At 53.8% G+C, this 13,723-nt stretch overlaps 1 protein-coding gene across 9 annotated transcripts in view; it reads right to left on the bottom strand.

Moving 5' to 3' along the window:
- Positions 1-13,723, bottom strand: part of mapk10 (mitogen-activated protein kinase 10) — a 129,464-nt gene that overhangs the window by 27,614 nt on the left and 88,127 nt on the right. For 7 of the 9 annotated variants that reach the window (XM_041885342.2, XM_041885348.2, XM_041885349.2 and 4 more), the window contains exons 10-11: positions 4,721-4,845; positions 3,269-3,295 (exon numbers count right to left, since the gene is read on the bottom strand). In XM_041885342.2, the coding sequence (XP_041741276.1) occupies positions 3,269-3,295; positions 4,721-4,845 (152 nt within the window). The remainder of the gene's footprint in view (positions 1-3,268; positions 3,296-4,720; positions 4,846-13,723) is intronic. The other 2 variants (XM_041885344.2, XM_041885343.2) reach the window with 1 other exon arrangement.

Below are 13,723 nucleotides of genomic sequence, written 5' to 3'. Positions count from 1 at the left end.
ATTATTCATACTGGCCCCCCCGTGGGGGAGGATGAAACAACTTGAATATTTAGGAGGTGTGTTACGAACCCATTCATCAAATCTATAAGATTTTTCACACATTTTAAGATTGTAATAAGACAGCATAGACGTTCTGTCCAGATGTGACAGAGTACAGCAGGCTACAGCATGGTTTCCTGCAGTTTCATCGTCACATCAACTCATACTTCTACAGTGAAAAAATGGCTCCCGTATTCATGGATGCAGCCAGACGGTATATTGCTTCCTATTAGTGAGGAGAAAGCCACATAGACATGCACAGCACACATACATCCTGTCACATCTTCTCTGCATTGACTTTGTATTTGAGTATTTATTACGGATCCCCATTAGCTGCTGCTAGTCTTAACGGGGTCCAAACAGGATTAAAGCAGCTACATACAAAATAAAAAACAGCACATCACACATTACTACACACTACTCTACCACAACATATCTACAATACAAAAATCCATAATACAGCAATATAACAATATTAATGTACATGCAAGAGTGTGTGTTAGCATGTGTGTGCGTATACCTGTTTGTGTCTGTGTGTGTCTCCCCACAGTCCCAGCTGTTCCATAAGGTGTACTTTCATCTGGGGGTTTTTAATCTGATTTTACTGCTTGCATGAGTTACATGATGTGGAATAGAGTTCCATGTAGTCATGGTTCTATGTAGTACTGTGCACCTCCCATAGTCTGTTCTGGACTTGGGGACTGTAAAGAAACCTCTGGTGGCATGTCTTGTGGGGTATGCATGGGTGTCAGCTGTGTGCTAGTCGTTTAAACAGACAGCTCTTTGCTTTCAACATGTCAATACCTCTCACAAAGACAACTACTGATGCAGTCAATCTCTCCACCACTTTGAGCCAGGAGAGATTGACATGCATTTCATTGATGTTAGCTCTCTGTGTACGTTTAAGGGCCAGCCGTGCTGCTCTGTTCTGGTCCAACTGTAATTTGCCTATGTCCCTTTTTGTGGCACTTGACCATGTAACTGGGCAGTAGTCCAGGTGAGACAAAACTAGGGCCTGTAGGACTTGTTTTGTTGATAGCGATGTCAAGAAAGCAGAGCAGCGCTTTATTACGGACAGACTTCTCCCCATCTTAGCTACCGTTGCATCAATATGTTTTGACCACGACCGTTTACAATCCAGGGTTACTCCAAGCAGTTTAGTCACCTCAACTTGCTGAATTTCCACATTATTCATTACAAGATTTAGTTGAGGTTTAGGGTTTAGTGAATGATTTGTCCCAAATATAATTATTTTAGTTTTTGATACATTTAGGACTAGCTTATTTCTTGCCACACATTCTAAAACTGACTGCAGCTCTTTGTTAAGTATTGCAGTGATTTCACTTGCTGTAGTAGTTGACTTGCATAGTGTTGAGCCATCAGCATACATATACACACAGTCTTTACTCAGAGCCAGTGGCAGTGTCATTAGTAAAGATTGAAAAAAGTAAGGGGCCTAGACAGCTGCCCTGGGGAATGCCCGACTCAACCTGGATTATGTTGGAGAGGCTTTCATTAAAGAATACCCTCTGTGTTCTGTTAGATGGGTAACTCTCGATCCATGATATAGCAGGGGATGTAAAGCCATAACACATATGCCATACATGTTGAGTGCCCTTCCCTATAGGCGTGCTAAAGTCTGTTGATAATTTGTTTACTGTGAAATAGAATTGTATCTCGTCAGCTGATTGGTCAGCTGTTTGAGGCAGTAAAGGGTGCTTTGCTATTCTTGTGTTGTGGAATGACTTTGGCTTCCCTCCAGGCCTGAGGGCACACCATTTTCTGTAGGCTTAGATTGAAGAGGTGACAAATAGGAGTGGCAATATTGTCCGCTATCATCCTCAGTAATTTTCCACCCAAGTTGTCAGACCCTGGTGGCTTGTCATTGTCGATAGACAACAATATATATATTTTTTGTCTGAGGTATGAGGGTTCCTTAGGATAGTGCAACATTGGTCATATCTGGTTATATCATGTTTCTAATGCTCTCCATTCTATACACTCCTAGAACCAAACGTGCTATTCTCCTACAGGGACAGCCGAAGAACCCTTTATGGTTCTAGGTAGCGCTTTTACTTCTAAGAGTGTATATGACACATTTCTCAATTTTGGTCAGTGAAAAACTGCTGAAGATGGGGTTTTGTTTTCCTGCCCCCAAATACATGTGGTACAGTTTTGTAAAGCCATATGTGGTCATATGTGGTCATATGTGGTCATATGTGGTCATATCTGGTCATATCTGGTCATATCTGGTCATATCTGGTCATGTGTGGTCATATGTGGTCATATCTGGTCATATCTGGTCATGTGTGGTCATATGTGGTCATATGTGGTCATATGTGGTCATATCTGGTCATGTGTGGTCATATCTGGTCATGTGTGGTCATATCTGGTCATATGTGGTCATATCTGGTCATGTGTGGTCATATGTGGTCATATGTGGTCATATGTGGTCATATGTGGTCATATCTGGTCATGTGTGGTCATATCTGGTCATTTCTGGTCATGTGTGGTCATATGTGGTCATATGTGGTCATATCTGGTCATGTGTGGTCATGTGTGGTCATATGTGGTCATATCTGGTCATATCTGGTCATATCTGGTCATATCTGGTCATATGTGTGGTCATATCTGGTCATATCTGGTCATATCTGGTCATATGTGGTCATATGTGGTCATATGTGGTCATATGTGGTCATATCTGGTCATGTGTGGTCATATGTGGTCATATGTGGTCATATCTGGTCATATCTGGTCATATCTGGTCATATCTGGTCATATGTGTGGTCATATCTGGTCATATCTGGTCATATCTGGTCATATCTAGTCATATGTGTGGTCATATGTGGTCATATCTGGTCATATCTGGTCATATCTGGTCATATCTGGTCATATGTGTGGTCATATGTGGTCATATCTGGTCATATCTGGTCATATCTGGTCATATGTGTGGTCATATGTGGTCATATCTGGTCATATGTGGTCATATCTGGTCATATGTGGTCATATCTGGTCATATCTGGTCATATGTGGTCATATCTGGTCATGTGTGGTCATATCTGGTCATATGTGGTCATATCTGGTCATGTGTGGTCATATGTGGTCATATGTGGTCATATGTGGTCATATCTGGTCATGTGTGGTCATATCTGGTCATATGTGGTCATATCATGTTTGTAATGCTGTATAGGAGATATATTTCTCTTGATGTAAGTCGGTTTTTATTTACCATTGATATTTGGACGAGATCCCTGGCCTTCATCAGCATGAAATAAACAATAAAGAGGGGAAAAAACAGTACATTGGTTTCAGGGAGATTGTAATGCCATAGATGGCCAATATAATCTATATATCACATCTATACAACAACATATAATATACCATCATCATATAACAGTAAGATGTCACTTTTTGGTCATTTTTGCTTTGATTAACTAAAATGTATGTTTTCACAAAAGAATGAGACATGCTACAAATGAAATGTACATATTACACAATATTATATAAAAAATGTATATTCAAACTGTCAAACATAGATATTATAGTGAAGGTGTGTAATTTATCGCAAATAAGAAAATTAAAATAAACTTGATTAAAATCGACCTAATTGATCTTGTTGAGAGTCTTTGATACTGTATATTTGATTGATCTTGGTGAGAGTCTTTGATACTGTATACTTGCACACCTCTTTCATATAAAGTCGTACGCTGAAATCCAAACTAATATACCAATATACTACATTTCGCTATTGGGAACAGATTGTATCCGTTTGGGTTGCAGGCTAACAGAGAGGTGACCTTCTCATACAGCACCCCAGTTCTGTCTGCTTCACTGGGTTTACAGTTCAGAGAAGGCCATGCCACACTGTATTGCGTTATGCATAAGCAGATAGGCCTACTTGGTGTGAATTGCATCTAAAGTCTTCATCAAGTAAGAGACAGGCTGCAAACAGCTTTTTTCCCCCGAACTCACTATCACCCCACGGTGATGAAGGTATTTAAGAGGGAATGACTACACTTAAACCACATAACCAGCACACCTTAAGAAATGCCTGCTACATGATCCAGTAAGAGCTATCCTTATAGCACAAGCTCCTGGATGAGAATGAACTGTACTGTATTCTCCCAAAGCAGTGAGCAGCAGTGAGACAGTGTATTGTATCTGTGTCCTATTTGAGGAATCGAGCACATTCCAGCAGGTAAAACCATAGAAGTAGAAACCATAGTATGTATTTCTATGGGGAAAACGACCAGTTGAGCACACTGGGATGTCTCTACAGTACATGATCGTCAGTAACATGCGTATAATATGTTTCCATGACTACCTAATGCCAGATGTGGTGCCAGCTGTGGTGGGTAAAGGGGTAGCCATAAAAGGTCAAACCATGAAGAACATGCAGGGGTGAAAAAAACATGTATATTATGAGATGCGAACTAAACTAAACAACAACAACAACAGAAATGTTTCTCTGGATGGTTTCTATAGTAACCATTATGAGAGGGGAATTTAACATAAAAAGAAAGCTGTCCCATTTACCGATATATCTACACACCACAAATACAAAAACACAAGGCAGATGTAAACAGCCCAAACTAAACAAGTACCGATCTATAGGATGGAGTTAGGGCTACTAATTGATAAGGCTGCCAGAGACTTCTAGCTACAGACTCCTCCTACTCACCGCCTCCACCTCGGCTGGGTCGTACCAAACGTTGATGTATGGATGCTGTAAGGCTTCGTCAACTTGTATCCGCTTGGCTGGATCAATAATCAACATCTTACACAACAGGTCTCTGGCCTGGCTGGCTGTGGAGACAGAGAGAAGCAGAGAGAAAGAAGCATTAGAGTAAAGGAAGGAGAGAGGAGACAGAGAGAGTGGGGTCAGAGTAAAGGAAGGAGAGAGGGGACAGAGAGAGTGGGGTCAGAGTAAAGGAAGGAGAGAGGGGACAGAGAGAGTGGGGTCAGAGTAAAGGAAGGAGAGAGGAGTCAGAGAGAGTGGAGTCAGAGTAAAGGAAGGAGAGAGGGGACAGAGAGAGTGGGGTCAGAGTAAAGGAAGGAGAGAGGAGTCAGAGAGAGTGGGGTCAGAGTAAAGGAAGGAGAGAGGGGACAGAGAGAGTGGGGTCTGAGTCAAGGAAGGAGAGAGGGGAGAGAGAGTGGGGTCAGAATAAAGGAAGGAGAGGAGACAGAGAGAGTGGGGTCAAAGGAAGGAGAGAGGATACAGAGAGTGTGGGGTCAGAGTCAAGGAAGAAGAGGAGACAGAGAGAGTGGGGTCAGAGTCAAGGAAGAAGAGGAGACAGAGAGAGTGGGGTCAGGGTCAAGGAAGGAGAGAGGAGACAGAGAGAGTGGGGTCAGAGTCAAGGAAGGAGAGAGGAGACAGATAGAGTGGGGTCAGAGGGAGGAGAGAGGAGACAGAGAGAATGGGGTCAGATTTAAGGAAGGAGTGAGGAGACAGAGAGAGTGGGGTCAGATTCAAGGAAGGAGTGAGGAGACAGAGAGAGTGGGGTAAGAGTAAAGGAAGGAGAGGAGACAGAAAGAGTGGGGTCAGAGGAAGAAAAGAGGAGACAGAGAGAATGGGGTCAGATTCAAGGAAGGAGTGAGGAGACAGAGAGAGTGGGGTAAGAATAAAGGAAGGAGAGAAGAGACAGAGAGAGTGGGGTCAGAGTCAAGGAAGGAGAGGAGAGACAGAGAGAGTGGGGTCAGAGACAAGGAAGGAGAGAGGGGACAGAGAGAGTGGGGTCAGAGTCAAGGAAGAGTAGAGACAGAGAGAGTGGGGTCAGAGGAAGGAGAGAGGAGGTCAGGAAGAAGAGAGAGGGGACAGAGAGAATGGGGTCAGAATAAAGGAAGGAGAAATTCCAGAGAGAGTGGGGTCAGAGTCAAGAAAGGAGAGAGGAGACAGAGAGACTGGGGTCAGCATTAAGGAAGTAGAGGAGACAGAGAGAGTGGGGTCAGAGGAAGGAGATAGGAGGCAAAGAGAGTGGGGTCAAAGGAAGGAGAGAGTGGGGTCAGAGTCAAGGAAGGAGAGAGGAGCCAGAGAGTGTGGGGTCAGAGTAAATGAAGGAGTGAGGAGACAGAGAAGGTGGGGTCAGAGTCAAGGAAGGAGAGGGGAGACAGAGAGAGTGGGGTCAGAATAAAGGAAGGAGAGAGGAGCCAGACAGAGTGGGGTCAGAGTCAAGGAAGGAGAGAGGAGACAGAGAGAGTGGAGTCAGAGTAAAGGAAGGAGAGGAGAAAGAAAGAGTGGGGTCAGAGGAAGAAGAGAGGAGACAGAGAGAGTGGGGTCAGAGTCAACGAAGGAGAGGGGAGACAGAGAGAGTGGGGTCAGAGTCAAGGAAGGAGAGAAGAGACAGAGAGAGTGGGGTCAGAGACAAGGAAGGAGAGAGGGGACAGAGAGAGTGGGGTCAAAGGAAGGAGAGAGGAAACAGAAAGAGTGGGGTCAGAGTCAAGGAAGGAGAGAGGAGCCAGAGAGAGTGGGGTCAGAGGAAGCAGAGAGGAAACAGAGAGAATGGGGTCAGAGGAAGGAGAGAGGAGACAGAGAGTGTGGGGTCAGAGTCAAGGAAGAAGAGGAGACAGAGAGAGTGGGGTCAGGGTCAAGGAAGGAGAGAGGAGACAGAGAGAGTGGGGTCAGAGCAAAGAGAGAAGAGACAGAGAGAGTGCGGTCAGAGTCAAGAAAGGAGAGAGGAGCCAGAGAGAATGGGGTCAGATTCAAGGAAGGAGTGATGAGACAGAGAGAGTGGGGTAAGAGTAAAGGAAGGAGAGGAGAAAGAAAGAGTGGGGTCAGAGGAAGAAGAGAGGAGACAGAGAGAGTGGGGTCAGAGTCAAGGAAGGAGAGAGTAGAGAGACAGTGGGGTCAGAGTAAATGAAGGAGTGAGGAGACAGAGAGAGTGGGGTTAGAGTAAAGGAAGAAGTGAGCAGACAGAGAGAGTGGGGTCAGAGTCAAGGAAGGAGAGGGGAGACAGAGAGAGTGGGGTCAGAGGAATGAGAGAGGAAACAGAGAGAGTGGGGTCAGAGTCAAGGAAGGAGAGAGGATTAAAAAGGGGAGTGGGGTCAGAGTAAAGGAAGGAGAGAGGAAACAGAGAGAGTGGGATCAGAGTCAAGGAAGGAGAGAGGGGACAGAGAGAATGGGGTCAGAGTAAAGGAAGGAGAAATTCCAGAGAGAGTGGGGTCAGAGTCAAGAAAGGAGAGAGGAGACAGAGAGACTGGGGTCAGCATTAAGGAAGGAGAGGAGACAGAGAGAGTGGGGTCAGAGGAAGGAGATAGGAGGCAAAGAGAGTGGGGTCAAAGGAAGGAGAGAGTGGGGTCAGAGTCAAGGAAGGAGAGAGGAGCCAGAGAGTGTGGGGTCAGAGTCAAGGAAGGAGAGAGCAGACAGAGTGAGTGGGGTCAGAGTAAAGGAAGGAGAAGAGAGAGAGTGGGGTCAGAGGAAGGAGTGAGGAGAGACAGAGAGTGGAGTCAGAGTCAAGGAAGGAGAGAGATGACAGAGAGAGTGGGGTCAGAGGAAGGAGAGAGGAGACAGAGATGGTGGGGTCAGAGTAAAGGAAGGAGAGAGGAGACAGAGAGAGTGGGGTCAGAGTAAAGGAGTAGAATAGGAGAATGGAGAAACTCAATCAGTAATAACACACTGTCTATCAAACATAAGTTGCATCCGAAATGGCACTCTATCCCATCTGTAGTGCACTACTTTTGTCTAGGGCCGGCATAGTGTTATTTTAGATGCAGCCATAGTGTGAGACAATAGTTTACTGTGCCTTTAAGATTTTCCCTCCCCTGTTTCCATAGCACCACAGTCAAGGCTTAACACTCAGGGAATATTATAGTTCAACACACAGACATTCAATCTCTTTGTCAGAAGAGAGAGGAGGGCTTTGTGAGTAGCCTAGTTGTTTCTGAAGTTATGAATTCTCTTACAACTCTAAACATTATATTGATTTTAACTATTTGTATTAGCCTTAAATTACAAATTTCTTCAGATGCAATTTGTGGAGCAAATTTACAAAATAAAAAAACATGATCATGATGAATCCATCTGTGCTTCCTGCTCTTGTTCACATATAAACTGTTCAGTTCCGCTGCCGCAATACGAAACTCTTAACCCTCCATCCCTCCCACCAACCCACCATCCCTCCCACAGCCCCTCCATCCCTCCCACAGCCCCTCCATCCCTCCCACCATCCCTCCCACAGCCCCTCCATCCCTCCCACAGCCCCTCCATCCCTCCCACGGCCCCTCCATCCCTCCCACAGCCCCTCCATCCCTCCCACAGCCCCTCCATCCCTCCCATCCCTCCCACCATCTCTCCCACAGCCCTCCATCCCTCCCACCATCCCTCCCACAGCCCCTCCATCCCTCCCACCATCCCTCCCACAGCCCCTCCATCCCTCCCCCCATCCCTCCCACCATCCCTCCCACAGCCCCCCCATCCCTCCCACAGCCCCTCCATCCCTCCCACCATCCATCCCACAGCCCCTCCATCCCTCCCACCATCCCTCCCACAGCCCCTCCATCCCTCCCACAGCCCCTCCATCCCTCCCACAGCCCCTCCATCCCTCCCACAGCCCCTCCATCCCTCCCACCATCCCTCCCACAGCCCCTCCCTCCCTCCCTCCATCCCTCCCACAGCCCCTCCCACAGCCCCTCCATCCCTCCCTCCATCCCTCCCACAGCCCCTCCCACAGCCCCTCCATCCCTCCCACCATCCCTCCCACAGCCCCTCCATCCCTCCCACCATCCCTCCCACAGCCCCTCCATCCCTCCCACCAACCCTCCATCCCTCCCACAGCCCCTCCATCCCTCCCACCAACCCTCCATCCCTCCCACAGCCCCCTCCATCCCTCCCACCATCCCTCCCACAGCCCTTCCATCCCTCCCACCAACCCTCCATCCCTCCCACAGCCCCTCCATCCCTCCCACCAACCCTCCATCCCTCCCACAGCCCCTCCATCCCTCCCACCATCCCTCCCCACAGCCCCTCCATCCCTCCCACCAACCCTCCATCCCTCCCACAGCCCCTCCATCCCTCCCACCAACCCTCCATCCCTCCCACAGCCCCTCCATCCCTCCCACCATCCCTCCCACAGCCCCTCCATCCCTCCCACCAACCCTCCATCCCTCCCACAGCCCCTCCATCCCTCCCACCAACCCTCCATCCCTCCCACAGCCCCTCCATCCCTCCCACCAACCCTCCATCCCTCCCACCAACCCTCCATCCCTCCCACAGCCCCTCCATCACTCCCACCATCCCTCCCACAGCCCCTCCATCCCTCCCACAGCCCCTCCATCCCTCCCACAGCCCCTCCATCCCTCCCACCAACCCTCCATCCCTCCCACAGCCCCTCCATCCCTCCCACAGCCCCTCCATCCCTCCCACCAACCCTCCATCCCTCCCACAGCCCTCCATCCCTCCCACAGCCCCTCCATCCCTCCCACCAACCCTCCATCCCTCCCCACCAACCCTCCCACCATCCCTCCCACAGCCCCTCCATCCCTCCCACCAACCCTCCATCCCTCCCACAGCCCCTCCATCCCTCCCACCAACCCTCCATCCCTCCCTCCATCCCTCCCACAGCCCCTCATCCCTCCCACAGCCCCTCCATCCCTCCCACAGCCCCTCCATCCCTCCCACCAACCCTCCATCCCTCCCACCAACCCTCCATCCCTCCCACAGCCCCTCCATCCCTCCCACCAACCCTCCATCCCTCCCACCAACCCTCCATCCCTCCCACCATCCCTCCCACAGCCCCTCCATCCCTCCCACCAACCCTCCATCCCTCCCACCAACCCCTCCATCCCTCCCACCAACCCTCCATCCCTCCCACAGCCCCTCCATCCCTCCCCACCAACCCTCCATCCCTCCCACCATCCCTCCCACAGCCCCTCCATCCCTCCCACCAACCCTCCATCCCTCCCACCAACCCTCCATCCCTCCCACCAACCCTCCATCCCTCCCACAGCCCCTCCATCCCTCCCACCAACCCTCCATCCCTCCCACAGCCCCTCCATCCCTCCCACCAACCCTCCATCCCTCCCACCAACCCTCCATCCCTCCCACCAACCCTCCATCCCTCCCACAGCCCCACCATCCCTCCCACCAACCCTCCATCCCTCCCACCAACCCTCCATCCCTCCCACAGCCCCACCATCCCTCCCACCAACCCTCCATCCCTCCCACCAACCCTCCATCCCTCCCACCAACCCTCCATCCCTCCCACAGCCCCACCATCCCTCCCACCAACCCTCCATCCCTCCCACCAACCCTCCATCCCTCCCACCAACCCTCCATCCCTCCCACCAACCCTCCATCCCTCCCATCCAACCCTCCATCCTCCACAGCCCCACCATCCCTCCCACCAACCCCTCCATCCCTCCCACCAACCCTCCATCCCTCCCACAGCCCCACCATCCCTCCCAAACCTCATCCCTCCCACCCCCCTCCATCCTCCCACCAACCCTCCATCCCTCCCACAGCCCCACCATCCCTCCCACCAACCCTCCATCCCTCCCACCAACCCTCCATCCCCCCCAGCCTCCATCCTCCCACCAACCCTCCATCCCTCCCCACAGCCCTCCATCCCTCCCACCAACCCTCCATCCCTCCCACCAACCCTCCATCCCTCCCACCATCCCTCCCACAGCCCCTCCATCCCTCCCACCAACCCTCCATCCCTCCCACCAACCCTCCATCCCTCCCACCACCCCTCCATCCCTCCCACCAACCCTCCATCCCTCCCTCCATCCCTCCCACAGCCCCTCCATCCCTCCCACCAACCCTCCATCCCTCCCACAGCCCCACCATCCCTCCCACCAACCCTCCATCCCTCCCACCAATCCTCCATCCCTCCCACTAACCCTCCATCCCTCCCACCAACCCTCCATCCCTCCCACCAACCCTCCATCCCTCCCTCCATCCCTCCCACAGCCCCTCCATCCCTCCCACCAACCCTCCATCCCTCCCACAGCCCCACCATCCCTCCCACAGCCCCTCCATCCCTCCCACCAACCCTCCATCCCTCCCACAGCCCCACCATCCCTCCCACCAACCCACCATCCCTCCCACCAACCCTCCATCCCTCCCACCAACCCTCCATCCCTCCCACAGCCCCCCCATCCCTCCCACCAACCCTCCATCCCTCCCACCAACCCTCCATCCCTCCCACCAACCCTCCATCCCCCACCAACCCTCCATCCCTCCCTCCTTCCCTCCCACCGCCCCTCCATCCCTCCCACCAACCCTCCATCCCTCCCACAGCCCCACCATCCCTCCCACAGCCCCTCCATCCCTCCCAACAACCCTCCATCCCTCCCACAGCCCCACCATCCCTCCCACAACCCACCATCCCTCCCACCAACCCTCCATCCCTCCCACCAACCCTCCATCCCTCCCACAGCCCCTCCATCCCTCCCACAGCCCTCCATCCCTCCCACAGCCCTCCATCCCTCCCACCAGCCCTCCATCCCTCCCACCAACCCTCCATCCCTCCCAGCCCTCCATCCCTCCCACCAACCCTCCATCCCTCCCACAGCCCCTCCATCCCTCCCACCAACCCTCCATCCCTCCCACCATCCCTCCCACAGCCCCTCCATCCCTCCCACCAACCTCCATCCCTCCCACCAACCCTCCATCCCTCCCATCCATCCCTCCCACATCCCCTCCATCCCTCCCACCAAACCCTCCATCCCTCCCACCAACCCTCCACCCCTCCCACCAACCTCCATCCCTCCCACAGCCCCTCCATCCCTCCCACAGCACCCTCCATCCCTCCCACAGCCCCTCCATCCCTCCCACCAACCCTCCATCCCTCCCACCTCACCCTCCATCCTCCCACCAGCCCTCCATCCCTCCCACCAACCCTCCATCCCTCCCACCAACCCCTCCATCCCTCCCACCAACCCTCCATCCCTCCCACCAGCCCTCCATCCCTCCCACCAACCCTCCATCCCTCCCACCAACCCTCCATCCCTCCCACCAACCCCTCCATCCCTCCCACAGCCCTCCATCCCTCCCACCAACCCTCCATCCCTCCCACCAACCCTCCATCCCTCCCTCATCCCTCCACCCTCCATCCCTCCCACAGCCCCTCCATCCCTCCCACCAACCCTCCATCCCTCCCAAGCCTCACCATCCCTCCCACAGCCCTCCATCCCTCCCACCAACCCTCCATCCCTCCCACCAACCCTCCATCCCTCCCACATCCCTCCCACCAACCCTCCATCCCTCCCACCAACCCTCCATCCCTCCCACGCCCCTCCATCCCTCCCACCAGCCCTCCATCCCTCCCACGCCCCTCCATCCCTCCCACCAACCCTCCATCCCTCCCACCATCCTCCACGCCCCTCCATCCCTCCACACCCTCATCCCCCCACCAACCCCCCATCCCCACCCTCCATCCCTCCTCCATCCCTCCCACAGCCCCTCCATCCCTCCCACCAACCCTCCATCCCTCCCACAGCCCCACCATCCCTCCCACCAACCCTCCATCCCTCCCACCAACCCTCCATCCCTCCCACTAACCCTCCATCCCTCCCACCAACCCTCCATCCCTCCCTCCATCCCTCCCACCAGCCCCTCCATCCCTCCCACCAACCCTCCATCCCTCCCACAGCCCCACCATCCCTCCCACAGCCCCCTCCATCCCTCCCACCAACCTCCATCCCTCCCACAGCCCCACCATCCTCCCACCAACCCCATCCCTCCCACCAACCCTCCATCCCTCCCACCAACCCTCCATCCCTCCCACAGCCCCACCATCCCTCCCATCAACCCTCCATCCCTCCCACCAACCCTCCATCCCTCCCACCAACCCTCCATCCCTCCCACCACCCCTCCATCCCCTCCATCCCTCCCACAGCCCCTCCATCCCTCCCACCAACCCTCCATCCCTCCCACAGCCCCACCATCCCTCCCACACCCCCTCCATCCCTCCCACCAACCCTCCATCCCTCCCACAGCCCCACCATCCCTCCCACCAACCCCCCATCCCTCCCACCAACCCTCCATCCCTCCCACCAACCCTCCATCCCTCCCACAGCCCCACCATCCCTCCCACCAACCTCCATCCCTCCCACCAACCCTCCATCCCTCCCACCAACCCACCATCCCTCCCACCAACCCTCCATCCCTCCCACCAACCCTCCATCCCTCCCACCAACCCTCCATCCCTCCCACCAACCCTCCATCCCTCCCACCAACCCCTCCATCCCTCCCACCAACCCCTCCATCCCTCCCACCCCCCTCCATCCTCACCGCCCTCCATCCCTCCCACAGCCCCTCCATCCCTCCCACAACCCTCCATCCCTCCCACCAACCCTCCATCCCTCCCACCAACCCTCCATCCCTCCCACCAACCCTCCATCCCTCCCACCAACCCTCCATCCCTCCCACCAACCCTCCATCCCTCCCACCAACCCTCCATCCCTCCCACCAACCCTCCATCCCTCCCACAGCCCCTCCATCCTCCCCCAGCCCCTCCATCCCTCCCACCAGCCCCCTCCATCCCTCCCACCAACCCTCCATCCCTCCCACCAACCCTCCATCCCTCCCACCAACCCTCCATCCCTCCCACCAACCCTCCATCCTTCCCACCAACCCTCCATCCCTCCCACAGCCCCCTCCATCCCTCCCCCCAGCCCCTCCATCCCTCCCTCCAGCCCCCTCCATCCCTCCCACCAACCTCCATCCCTCCCACCAACCCTCCAA

The sequence above is a fragment of the Coregonus clupeaformis genome, chromosome 9 (assembly GCF_020615455.1).
Source record: "Coregonus clupeaformis isolate EN_2021a chromosome 9, ASM2061545v1, whole genome shotgun sequence".
Lineage (NCBI taxonomy): Eukaryota > Metazoa > Chordata > Actinopteri > Salmoniformes > Salmonidae > Coregonus > Coregonus clupeaformis.
The sequence above is the reverse complement of the archived record's forward strand: the minus strand, read 5'-3'. Positions and strand labels throughout refer to the sequence as shown.